Here is a 13815-nt window from a genome sequence, read left to right on the forward strand (position 1 = left end):
GCAACATTCTGTGTGCAAATGCCAAATGTCTCAGAGTGTAACAAAACAATAGAGAGCAGCATTCAAACATGTTGCTTTCCATACACACCATCAAATAACTTGTATGTGTATACAATACATGAACTTTAAAGTTTACAAAATAACAAATACATAAACCTTTCGGTTTTCAAAATCATTCACATTATATGCAACAGCAGCTACATGCCTGCACTCTCTCTTCTACATGTATTTATAAAGGGCTAATGCTAAATCACCTTTATCCAGGGGGTTACATATATCCATTGTTTCTTTAACATGGTATCTAGGGATATCAAGTTGACGTACCGGTGGTTTCGAATTACAATATATTTTGAAAATATTTCAAATTTGAAACCATTTCCTGTAGTCTTGATATCCCTAAATTCACTGTTTTTAACAACGATTATAGGTCACCCCACGGATAAAGGTGAACTAGCGTTAACTACAAAAGCACAAAGTTGTATTAACAACATACCCTTTCAATGATGCTATGTCCAAGAGTTGATGGCTAACACATTATTCAAGAATGCATAAATTTTTCCATAATAAATGCTCTATGTATGTACAGCTAATATGTAGAACGTTTCATGTTAACCCAAGACCACTTAGTGGCCAATCTGAGTTACATACAGCCTATTTTCTGGTAACTATTTTTAATAGCATAATTTGCATTGGATTTGATAGACAAAATTCCATCTCATTGATCACCAGTTACTGATATAGGGTTGTTTCACAAATACTCCAGAAGTAAAAGAGGAGCATATACATGTATAGTGTAAAGTCTTTAATCTGTTGTCATTTGGAATCCTTAGCTTAGAGTGAATTTTCCATGTCTTACAGAAACGTTTTGGGCCAAAACATTACAAACCCTAGACAGTGGTCTACAAGAAGTCATGGAACAGTACATCAAACCTGTGTCTATAAAAGACTAAAAGTGCATGCTTACAAGAACTTGGATATACAATGTACCAAGAAGGAGGTTCTACTATGTTTGGGGGTATTCTGGGGGTATATTTCTAGTTTTTGAGGGTAACAGTTTCAGGATATACCAATTATATCATTTAAACTTTTGTTTTGCTGTGGTTTGGGACTCCAGAGGTAGAGAACAATACTTTTGACTTCACATCTTCAGAGTTGGAGACTAACCATCTGTTATAGCTGACGGGTGAGTATTACTGGAATTTTAGTGATTTGAAGAGTGGCAAACAGGAAAACATTATTCTTCTAGGCCATTCCAATTTAATTTGTTGGTTCTCGGATATCTAAAAAAAATGTTCAACTGGAAAAAACATTATGAAACAAAGCCAGAGGGCCAGGTTTATGTGTCAACTTGGTGCACTCTGTTTTATGGAGTGAATACAGTCACATTTAAGTTTTCCTCCCTGCCCGCTGCTTTTGTGATGTCCGCTTGCTAAATTTTTAGTTTTAAAAATCCAAGAACCAAGGAAATCAATTGGTGTGGCCATGGGTAGACTTTCCTTATAAGGTTTGTTGGGAAATGTTTCCTTTGCGATAAACCGAATGCTTAATGGACAATCCCTTAACACAAACAACAGGGACAATCCGTTTATCTCAGTGGTGGCCTCTGTCTGGTCCGAAGCGGTGCTGCCACACCAGTGGGTTTGGACGGTTGCAGCGTGCTGCGGAATTGTGCGTCGAGTTTGGAGTAGATACCACCAGCATACTCCTTCCTGTGGTGTCAAATTACAAAAGCTCTTCAATGAGGTTTTATGGGAAAAGGTAATCATCAGACAAAGCAATTCTAGCAAAGACACAGACCACATATTGAAGTCCTGGTAAATTCATAAAGATACAGTCAGTTCTAACAATTGAAAATAACAGACCATGGGATCTCCCAAGTGCTACTAAGAGTTGAAAAAGGTGTGTTGGTTAAGTTTTTGCCAAATTCTAGTACAGTAATTATCCATTGCTGTTGGAGAGTATAAAAAAAACACAGCTGCTGCTTTATTTTTGACAATATCTATCAAACTGCTGCATCCTGTTAAGTGACAATTTTGATCCATTTCTAAAAAAAAAAAAATCTGAAGAAAAATAGTTCCTGCAATTTTAGGGCTGATAAATCCAGGGACTATGAGGGTATCTACATAGTGATACTTTTTATAACATATAATTTATGAAAATTTGCCCCCTGATCATATAAAAATGTAATCTACTACACTGCTAGTGGAGGAACTGTATCATTTTGAGTGCATACATCGCTACACTGTTCCATTGCCGGTTTCCAAGTCCTTCTACAGTAACATTTTTTCCCCGGACAGTCAAATTATGGAACTCTCTCGATTACAACTGTTTTCCTCCTGTCTACAACTTATCAGCCTTCAAAGCAAATGTCCACCGCTATCTCCATGCACAGCTATGCTAGACCCTATATGTTGATTTATTCATACCTATAGATATCCATATATGTGTGTTTAGTTGTACTGTAAGTAGTTGTTATACATGTACACCTTACGAAAGTCCCTGTACTTTTGTTGTTGTCGTGTCAATAAAGATTATCTTTGGCTATTTCCAATTTCTTAGTTCATTGCCTTGAAGTGGTCTAATGACCTTGCTCTGAACAGTCTCGTTAAGAAAAAATACTGTCAGTACTCACTTAGTTTTCTCCAGGGTACCGAAGTGAATCTTGGCGAGCTGTGAGACCATGTCGGAGTTCCTCATGGCGTCCTCCTCGCGCTGGGCATCCTGGTTCCACCGCAGCGACCGTGTCGTGTCCCACTTCCTACAATAAAAGAGAAAACTGAGACACCAGAACGGTTAACTCAGTCGGAATTCGGTGAAGGCGTTTCTTACCTCCACCTGTTGCTTTCACCTTTGAACTCTGACACCATGACCTTCACCTCTGCTGTTCTTCCTTCCCATCCACTCACAGGATTGTCTGACCTTCAACCCATGCAAATGCACAAATCTTTGACCCTTCACCTTTGTGCCAAGACCTTTGACCCTTTTCCTTTGTATCAAGATGCTTGACCCTTTACCTTTAAACCAAGACCTTTGACCCTTTACCTTTGCACCAAGACCTTTGAACCTTTATCCTCATTCCAAAACCTTTGACACATGACATTTTGAGGCCCTTTACCTTTGTGTCAAGACATTTGACCCTTTACCATTGTTCCAAGACCAAAAACATGTGACATGTGGCATGAAGAAAAGTACATCAGTACCTTGCTTTGTTCTTATCGGACTGCGCATTTTTGCTGGTTTGCACCACGTTTCCTCCCTTCTTCACGATCACGCGCGGGAGGCTGGTCCGAGGCTGCTCAGAGTCCCCGACTTCGTCATCGCTTCCGTTCACCGACTCGTTGTCGGGCGTGAACGCGCGCTGAACACCGCCAGTCTGGAACAGCAACAAACATCAACAAGTGTACGTTAGATTGGACCAAACTCTCACAGGTTCTGCTGTCTTCTCACCAATTTGCATACTCTTACACGTACATGCCCTAAAAGAAAGATAGAAAGAAAGCAAAGCAAAGAATCATTGCAGATTAGTTAGATTAGGGTTGTATCCTTAGCAAGCAACACCTTTAATACCTATGTAACCATCATGCACGTTACCATGCACATGTCTATTGTGTCACCTGTGGTAATAAAACAAATCACCCGCTGACATTGAGGTGTTTCCATGTTTGCCCAATGGTATTGGAAGCTAAACTTAGTCCTTTGCTTTTGAGCATGACTGTTTGGGAAATTGGAACTGTTACTAATAGACTCTGGGGATTTAAAAAGTAAGAGTGCCGCAAGGAGAAAATTGTTTTTCACAAGAAATGTGATTCAAATAATCAGCAAAAACTGCAAAGTACAAATTTTTAAGACTCCAGGCTGACTTTCTGCCTCACAAGGAGGCCTATCTTGCCTTTCTACTATACTTGCATTTTGTGGAGGTAGAACTATCCGTTATCAATAAGTTTTCAAGGCACTGTTTTTGGAAAATTACCTCACAAAATCTGAAAAAAAAAATCATCAAAAAAAGATCTAGTGATTGTAAGAAAGGCCACCAAGGCAAAGGGAGATCCAGGCCAGCACTTATTTAAATTTAAAAAACAACAGAGGTCTAAGATAAAAAGCACACGCCTTTCTAAGAGCCCGGCCTGACATTTTACATTGCAAGAAGGCCTATCTAGCTTTTTTGCCTCCAGTAGTGGTAGTTTTGGTTTTTGTTGAGGTAGTAGAAGTGGTCCAACATACTAACTTTTCAGGACACTGTTTTGGGAAGATTAGGCTTTAAAAAAAGTTACTGAAAAAAATCCTGACATTGTAAGCTACAAGCTTGTTTTCTAGCTTTTCCAAATCAAGCTATTTCAGCATTTTATCAAGGTACTAGAAATTGTCCAGTATCCTTTATCTACAAGTTTCCAGAAAATTTATTTTTAAAACAAATCTGTAAGAATAGCCACCAAGGTGAAGAAAGATCCAGGGCTGTGCTTGTTTATGTTCAGGGTTGGACAACTTTTCTAAAGTTCCCTTGTCCCATGGGGCAAGTACATAAAAATGTACTTGCCCAAACCAACTTTTCACTTGCCAGAACTTAAAATAACATTTTTCTTTGTATTTTCACTTCGTTTATGATGGTTTTCATTTTTCTGCATACTTTTATATTAGACTAATGCTTGATGCCTTGACTGTGAAAAGTCTCACTCATGGAAAAAATCTTATTTGCCTGATTGAGCTAGTGGGGTAGGACATGTATTACATGCCTGATCAGCACTTTCACTTGCCCTGGACAATCGGGCTAGTGGACTTGTCCAACCCTGCTTGTTTATGTTTATGTTTATGTTTACATATTATGTGTGCAAAAGGAGGTAGGAGAGTAAGCTCAGCCTGGATGTTGGAAGCACTCTCCTCTCGGCAGCAGCGTAAGAAGGAGAAAGTCTTGAGAGTCTTGCAAAAAGTGGTAAAACCCAACCATACACGCCAGGACCCCACCGCCTGCACACGGGGGAGGGTCACGATTGGTGGGGGAGGGTGTCAGCAGACGGGGGAGGATCACAATTGGAGGGGGAGGGGTGTCAGAAACAGAAGAACACACAGAGAAGTGAAGAGGGTGAAGACGGAAGGAGTTCACATCCAACACGACAAGTTAGAAACAGTGTGAAGCATTAGTAAGGTACAACAATAGTGGCTACTTTGGTTAGAGTTAGGCTCAGTTAGCACTTGTTAAAAGGAAAAGTTAGCATTCTAGGGCCTAGGAAAAACAATGTTGTGTTTCTTGTTTCGTCCTGGAAAAAAACTTATGGTAGGAATTATCTTTTTTTCCTTGTAATTTTCTTTAGGCTGGTCAAAACTCTTGTGATACATATCACAATACAGTTGAACAAAGTAAAGTGAAATGAATGAGAACACTTATCTTTCAATGTCGAACTTTAATTTTATTTATCCCTCATTAGATGCAGTGTTGCAAACCACCCAAACAAAAGATAAGCATTAAATTAAATGCACTTACATCCGGGCTGTGTTGTCGGTTGGCCAATACTCCGTTGTCCGGGAAGATCGGACGCTTCGTTTTCTCGTTACCATCTAAGAGGTAGTCCATCCCAACCTGTTGGTAAGAAAACAATACTGATTCACTGATCCTCGTTTCTAGTTCACTGTACTCTGCTTGTACACAGACCACCCTCTTGGAGTGTGAAATACACATAGCATTGTAAACGTCTACTATGACGTCAAAATGCCATCAGAAGACTGAAATGGTTGGGCCATGTTCTGTGGATGTCGGATCACCGCATTCCCAAAGTTGCTCTACATTGGGCCCCTGAGGGGAAGAGAAAACAGGGACGTTCGAAAACTACATGGAGACGTACTGTGGCTAAAGACCTAAAGGCCATTGGGATCCCCTGGGATGCTGCTCAGCCCCTAGCACAGAACAGACCCCAGTGGAGGAAACGTATCACAGCCTTATGTCCCACATGGGATGAAGAGGATAAGTAAAGTAAGTATGACGTCATAATAATATTGCCTCCTCCTTGAATGTACAAACTTCCATGACATACATGTAGGCAATTGTTCTAGAACAATAGATGACGTCATACTAGAGCTATGTAATGGTACACTGTACTGATACAGTACTGGTACAATCAACATTACAGGTCCAAAATACCGGAACACCGGTGTACCGGCAGTACTGGACCTGTATCTAATAAGTGCAAGCCAGGCAGGATAACAGGTCAGAGGATGGCCACTTTAACAGATGGAATTACAATGAAATTGTCTCTGAGCCCCAGTGAGGGAAAAAACAATATTTTCTCTATAGTGTCCACCTGCCTATAGTCCCTTAAGTGGTTGCTATAGACAGATTTAAGGGGGCACACCCCAGTTTATATGGGGTTTCAAATAGAGGTGGCACACCCTCAAGGCTAGCGACCATCTCTTCCAGGGAATTATCCTGAAGCAAAATAACTGGTTATGGAGTGAGAGGATATTCCTTTAGCTACAAGACCAACTGAGTTCCGATCCTTCAACTTCTCTAATTTTGAAAAATTATAGGGAAAAACCATTATTTTCATGTCAAAAATGATGCACGAAATCGGGCATTTTTGCATTGGATAAAACAGATGAAGAAGATTTTTCTGGCAAGCACGAATGATGCTGCCAGAAAGAGGAAATTCTAAAGAGTAATCCAGCCAATTATGAAGAAAATTCTAGTACTACAGTTTTTTTAATCATCCAAGACGCGCGGCATTGCAACTTGGCTTCAGAGGTCAATCTAGGTCACCGGCCTGTTTACATTCAGGCATAGGAATATCCCGGAAGTAAGCCGCGGACCAAAACACAATTTGCACACAAAACACACCATTTCCTACGCTTTTCAGCCATGTAACCGTTTAATGTCATTTCGCAGGAAATAATGAGAAATCTCAACTCAAACATATACCCTCGGAAGCCTTTCGTCACTTTTTGGTCGCGCACTACCTCGGAACCCTGTCGCGGAAGAACTGGAGTGTGCACCGTTAATTGACAGTGTATGTTCTGTCTCTGTTTCCATACTCACCTGTGCAAGTGTTTCTAAGCTGCGTGATTCCCGGGTGGAGGGTTTGAACGGGACGCACACCGCGTCCTTGTGCAGGAGTAAGTCTTCTAGAACCCTGTCAGCAGTTTCCTCCTGATCGGCACCCGGCTTGTTGCTGCTAAAGTTGACCACATGGTCTCTGGTCCTGCAACCATTGTTAAGTCCTGATGGGTCAAACCTGACAAGAAAAACAGCAACGTTGTCAAAAATGATAAATAAAAAACATCGTGCATGAGCGTAAAAAAAAAAGGACAAGAAGAAAAAAAGAAATTCAAAATGCCTCCAACCTTCATTTTTATCTCAATGTTATTTTTTTTACATTTGCAATGATAATGTCCATTTAGAATGATGACTTAACTACAGAAATGTATATGGGCACCACCCTTTGCTCCATTTGGTACGGGAAGGATTTTTTATCTTGAATACAAATACAAACGGCAAGGCCAGCGTCATGGTTTCTCTAAAAAATTGTGTCATTTCAATCAGGCACAAACATAATCAACAAGGCCAACCTCATGGCTTTGGAGTTACAGCAGGCATACACGCCGACCGCTACCATGGACAGCTCGTCCCCCGAGGGTGGGTACTGGGGCTGCTCCATGTGGAATTGGCAGTGGGAGAGTTCCACACAGGGGAACACCTTCTTACACCTGCAGAAATGAAAAGAAAATGGAAAGTGACCTCGATCCAGTTTTAGCTCACAGAAGAGCTAGTCTTCTACTGTCACTGATGAAAGACACCAGATAGCTGTCTGAAATGTCTGACCATTTCCAAAATCATATCCAGTTGTTTGAGTAACTGCTTTTTGGTGTATCTTATTACCTGGATGTCTAATCTTCATTGACGTAATCTTCCACTGGTCGTAACTGAGAAGAAAGACACCATGTACAGTACTTACAGGTTCATGGTACCGGGAAGTTTCCCTGGCTTTTTTTTTTACAAGCACATTATGAACAGTGGACCAAGGCTAAACATCCCATCCCAAAGACCCTTTCCGGTAGCATGCATGTCAGGTGATGAGCGACACACACTCACAGCTTCTAGTTCAAGGCAGGGCCACTAACCACTGGACTACACACATTACCACTGGACTACACACATTACTACTGGACTACACACATTACCACTGGACTACACACATTACTACTGGACTACACACATTACTACTGGACTACACACATTACCACTGGACTACACACATTACTACTGGACTACACACATTACCACTGGACTACACACATTACCACTGGACTACACACATTACCTACCTGGAGCACTGGAGGTAGTGTAACATCCCCCACAGTCTCCAGTAAACGTCCCTCCACGCCTTCAGCTCGTTGTGCATATTAATGATGAAGTCGTTTACGTCCCAGTTTGGGTCAGGCGAGTGTCTGTACGCTATTGCACCGTGACTGTTGATCGACATCCGCGTTGGAAAACACTTGATCTTCATCTGCATGTCTTGGGTCAGCACCCGCTTACACACGTGGCAGCGGAACAGTGTTACTCCATTGTTGCGAAACAGGGACTCGATCTTCTTACAGAAGATCTTGCTCTTGATCTTGTCCTTGCGGTCTTTGATCTCGTCAGCCTCGTTGTGGTCGAAGGTCGCGGCAATGCGCGTGATGAGCGGGTCGCTGATGCAGTTCATGTTACACGGCGTGGAAACGATCGCGCTCATGTTCTGATGGCAGTACTCGATACACTCTTCTACAAGAGTCGCCATCTTCAGGAAGTCGGAGGAAATCAGGATCGAGATGACGTTGTTGGGCTCGAGTTTCGGCGTCTCCTTGTCTTTCTCGCGGGGACTGTTGCGCTTCACGTAACGCATCAACCAATCGAAGATGTGGACGTCGCAGTGAACAGAGATATCCACCTCTTCCCATCTCTGAGCATCTGCGAAATCAAGAAAAGGACATCAAAACACGGAATAGCACAAATCATTTGCCGACAGGCTGAATAAAAGTTAAGAACTTGAACTATGTCACAGTATGTGGAGATGTCTTTCTGAGGGGCGACTGCATTGTGCAAGATGTCGGTAGCTTGAGGGATGAATCTACTCTACTATATACGGAATAGCACAAATCATTGTTAGGTCTAACTGTATATTGTAAATCAAATTATGTCTAAAATCATAACCAAGAAATTTTACAATCGACTGCCCCCTGAAAGGTTTAAACACTATTTCCTGTATTCTAAGGGACAAATTTTGTGAACTTAGGCTTTCCCTATGTTGCAAGCTTGTTCTAAAGCCAAATGTGAATCTTTAAAAAAGTTTTATAAAGGGTCACAAAGTTTTCACCCAAACACCAGACATTGGCAACATATATCACGAGAAAGAGCACTCAAGTTGGAAGCTCTGAGGAAGATATTGTATCTGTTATTTACATGTATGTTTGATGGGCCCCCTTGGAAATCAACTATGCACTGTTGTAGGGGCTACCCATTTGTTTCAAGATGAAATAAATAAAATAAAAAAGATATCTGAGACCCTGCTTATGAATATTAATGAGCTTTCCCTAAAATATGCAAGATCCATTTGAAAATCTGAAAGGCCTATTCTCTGATTGGCTGACCGCTGGTTTGTGGCGACGCCCACAGGAACTAAGAGTGATGGTTAAGAAAGCAGGGTACATCCAGACAGGCGGTTTCGCCGTTAGATGTCCTGCGTAAGAGAATGAGGAACACCTGAAAAGCAGGCTATAGCCTGAGTGTGATTTTAACCCAGGTAAAAGAAATAGATGAGACATACCTGTGGAGAGGTACTCAGCAAAGTACTGCATCTCCTGCACTAGGAGCTTCAGGTTCTTGTGTGGGCTTATAGTATATTATACAGAGGTTTAGAGAAGGGGATGAATAGTTAACTATAAGACTATAAGTATAACGTACCTGTGGAGAGGTACTCAGCAAAGTACTGCATCTCCTGCACCAGGAGGTCCCGCGGGCAGGAGAAGTCCTGCTTCTGGTTGTTGTGTGGGTTTATACAGAGGTTTAGAGAAGGAGATCAATAATAAGCTATAAAAGTACAATAAGACTATAACACACCTGTGGAGAGATACTCAGCAAAGTACTGCATCTCCTGCACCAGGAGCTTCAGGTTCTTGTGTGGGCTTATAAGTTATAGTATATACAGAGATTTAGAGAATGGGATCAATAGTAAACTATAAGACTATAACGTACCCGTGGAGAGGTACTCAGCGAAGTACTGCATCTCCTGTACCAGGAGGTCCCTCGGGCAGGAGAAGTCCTGCTTCAGGTTCTTGGCCTCGTCACACACGTGGATCACCATGTTAGCGCCGTGGGGCTCAGGCAGCAGGGCCGCGTGGGGCAGCTGGAAGCTTGGCAGGTCACCTGGGCCAGCCAGTTCACCTGGAACTGATGGAAGGGAGGAAAAGAAAAGGAAAGTGATCTCGATCCAGTTTTACTTAGCTCACTGAAGTCTTCTACTGGTCGTAACGGAGAGGAAAGACAATATGTACAGTATTTACAGGTTCATTCCCCTAGCTCTTTTCGACAAGCACAATAATCAGTGGAGCACGGCTTAACGTCCTGTCCTGAGGACTACAAACCTTTCCAGTTTGTGCATGTCAAGCAAGCGACACAGCCAGAATTGAACTCACGGCTTGTAGTCCCAGAGGCAGGGCCACTAACCTCTGGATTACGCGCTACTATCTCATTATGACTCAACTCCGAAACCGCAATGGACAAAGTGTCACAAAGGTGGTAACTTATACACATACTGATTTTGCCAATATCTATTTTTTCTGTGTTCATGTTCCGATGTGGGATAGGACTCATAGTCCTGTGACTCTAGGTTGTAACTTTTTTTAATACTCATTTGCATCAAGTTTCTTTACTGTGTTTTAGAATTAGCAATTGCAATGTATATGACAAGATGATAAAACGTTGGCTCAACTCAGTCTGGACCAATAGAATCAGGTCAGATGCGGATTATACTATAAACAGGATTCTAAATGCTTTTGGCAATAGGAAAATTATCCCAGGCAGGGACACCATGGGTCCCACGTTGGTCAGGCTGTCATTGCGTACAAGTTAGGAGGTCACTTGTACCGGTCTGACTGAAACCAAGGGAGTAGAATGAATATGACGTATGATTCACTCCTTACAGTACCTTTTGCTTGCTTTGGCTGTGTAGATGTTGGGGCCTTCTGGTTGCTTGAAGGGGTGACACTGCACTTGGCTGTCTTTGGTTTCCGCGCTGGCTGCCTGTTGGTGGAGCGGGCACCAGTCCAGGTGCAGGAGGCCACCTGTGACAACTCATTGTACCTGTAGAATATGGATTGTTACCTCTGTAACTTTTGCATTACAAAAAATATATAAGCACCAACTGTTTCCAGCGCTTCAATCTTTGAATGACTTTCTTGCACCTAATCCACATCGCTGTCCTACTTCCAGTCCTTGGGATAACTTGACGGTTGAGCTGTTCACCGATCTGAAGTCTTGATACGTTGTATGATTTATACACTACTAGTAGTAACCTTGTGGGCATCGATTTTAGATTCAGGTAAAGGAAGTCTGATAGCCTTTTTGAGGCTGTATGGTCAGTGGGTTGTTATCCATTGTGTCCAGAGCACGGTATTGGAAGGTGGGGCCCAACCCTCTCCTTCTACTGCCCTTTCTAGTACCTCACCAACTGAAGCCATTTCACCTGAGTAGAGGAAAGTTGTGTGAATGCTTCAATGCCAAGGACACATTGTCTAGCCAGGAATGCCACATAATCAAACCCTAATCTCCAAGCAGATCCTACGGTAGCATAAGATAGTACCAAAAGCTACCATAGGAGTCCTAAGCCGGCTTCACTCCTCTGGCAGCTTTTGATACTATCTAAGGCTACCGTAGGATATGCTTGGAGATTAATCAATGATCTCTTGATCTTGTGTCCACATTTACATGTTGGCTTTCATGACAAAAAAGAGAGTCTTTTTTGATGGCCTTACCTTGCATTACATGTTTGTGCTGAGACTTTGGGTACAAGTTTGGTGAGCTGAGTGGGGTCGGACTCGAGCAGGCTCTTCAGCTGCTGGTTCCCGATACACGTCTTCAGCAGGACGTCCAGCACCAGGGACCCCTCTGTACCCACCTCAGGCATGGTGGTCACACAGCACCTCGTATACTACTTCTTTCCTACAAAACAAACACCAACATGTCAATAGGACGTCCAGCACAAGAGACCCCTCTGTACCCACCTCAGGCATGGTGGTCACAGAGCACCTTGTATACTACTTCTTTTCTACAAGACAAAACACAAAGAACATGTAAAAATTGACATCAAAGATCATCTGTGGTAGTAGATGTAGTTGTTCTGAATAAAGCAAAACAGAAGTTTCAACACAAAAACATAACTTGACATCAGGCTTTTAGCTAGGATTCTTATTTTCATCTAGTGGTCCAATTTCTTACTACATGTATTTTTGGAACAGTGCGTCCAAATGACAGGTGAACACATGCCTAGCTAAAGGTTGGGTCACCCATGCGTATATATTCAAGTCCGCTTGAGGTGCGTATGACGCTCTTAGTCTCTACCAGGCTCCACAGGTTGCGGGAAAAATAGTACAAATTGGACAAATATAGATACATAACATGCCAGATGAGTTAGCTGACCGAGAAGTATGGTTAGCGACCCAGCTTACTCGTCTGGCATGTTACCTGCTTACGTTTGTCCAATTTCTATTAATTACTTTTCCAGCAACCTGTGGGGCCTGGTGGAGGTAAATACTCCCATGCGCGCCTCATACGGACTTAAATATATACGCAAGTGTGAACCCACCTTAAAAGCCTATGTGACGTCACGTCCAGTCCATTCCTTGACTTGTACTGGAGCTGATCAGTCAAAAATCTGGGGTGAATCCGATTTTTGTGTTGGACATTGTAGTTTAGTATCTAGTTTCATGTTGCGAACTTTATTCAGAGCAACATGTAAATAATTGTCTTAGAGTTCATAGGTTGGGTAAGGTTGTCAGCCCAGTTGGAACTGGTCTTATTGGGGACAACCGAGTTTGATTGGCTTTGACTCTGTGGGGTTCGAATCTTATGCGTGTACATGTAATGTTGTTGACATGATGTTATTTACTGTATTTGACAATAAAATTGACCTATGCTTCTGAATTTAGGTTTGCAAAACAAACATTGGAAAAAAAATCATGAATAACATTGATATTATGTACATGTAGTATGTACTGTTTTTGATAACGTACATCAGCAGGTTCTTTTGAATTTGGGTACTACTATTTAGCACTACTTATTGATAATAATTTTTCTTCTGTTTTGATCAAGGTATCAATGTTTTGATGTAACCATAAATATTTAGTAAAAACAAAGCTTTTGTCCTTGTCTTTTTCTTTCCTTCACCAAGGTCAGAGGGATCTGATAGGGATAGTAACATTGCACCTTGTCTCAATGTGCACAAAACATCACCAAATATTTGGCAGGAAAAAACGCCATTCCTCACTAAGCTGGAATGCATTTATAAAGGAATGGCTATCCACATCAGCTGAAATCACACCACCCACCCAAACTGACCCTGAAATAATAAAATAACAAAAACCTGAGCCTTCTTTGCAAAACGCCCTATTCCTGGTATTTTCTTGAATGTTAAGGAATAAGAAGATGTACCCCGATCGCTAGACTATAGCAGAAATCGCGACACAAACCTTCATAAAATCGCGTCTCCATCGAGCGTCCTGCTGTCTTGGCGACCTGGGATGTTGACCTGCGATGACCCCAATTATATCAGGGACAAATCAATAATCTGACGT

The 13815-nt window shown here is 41.9% G+C and overlaps 1 protein-coding gene across 1 annotated transcript; it reads right to left on the reverse strand.

Annotated features, from left to right (window-relative positions):
- Window positions 1–1540: 1540 nt before the first annotated feature.
- Window positions 1541–13783, reverse strand: LOC118405788 (uncharacterized protein KIAA1841-like). Its single transcript, XM_035805540.1, has 11 exons — window positions 13711–13783; window positions 11998–12184; window positions 11172–11326; window positions 10220–10414; window positions 8308–8935; window positions 7552–7689; window positions 7022–7217; window positions 5477–5572; window positions 3201–3373; window positions 2633–2776; window positions 1541–1709 (listed from the first exon to the last, which is right to left on the reverse strand). The coding sequence occupies exons 2-11, from the start codon at window positions 12147–12149 to the stop codon at window positions 1586–1588; spliced, it is 2001 nt and encodes a 666-aa protein (XP_035661433.1). The 5' UTR covers window positions 12150–12184; window positions 13711–13783; the 3' UTR covers window positions 1541–1585.
- Between the last annotated feature and the right edge of the window lie 32 nt (window positions 13784–13815).

Source organism: Branchiostoma floridae, chromosome 18 (genome assembly GCF_000003815.2).
Source record: "Branchiostoma floridae strain S238N-H82 chromosome 18, Bfl_VNyyK, whole genome shotgun sequence".
Taxonomy (NCBI): domain Eukaryota; kingdom Metazoa; phylum Chordata; class Leptocardii; order Amphioxiformes; family Branchiostomatidae; genus Branchiostoma; species Branchiostoma floridae.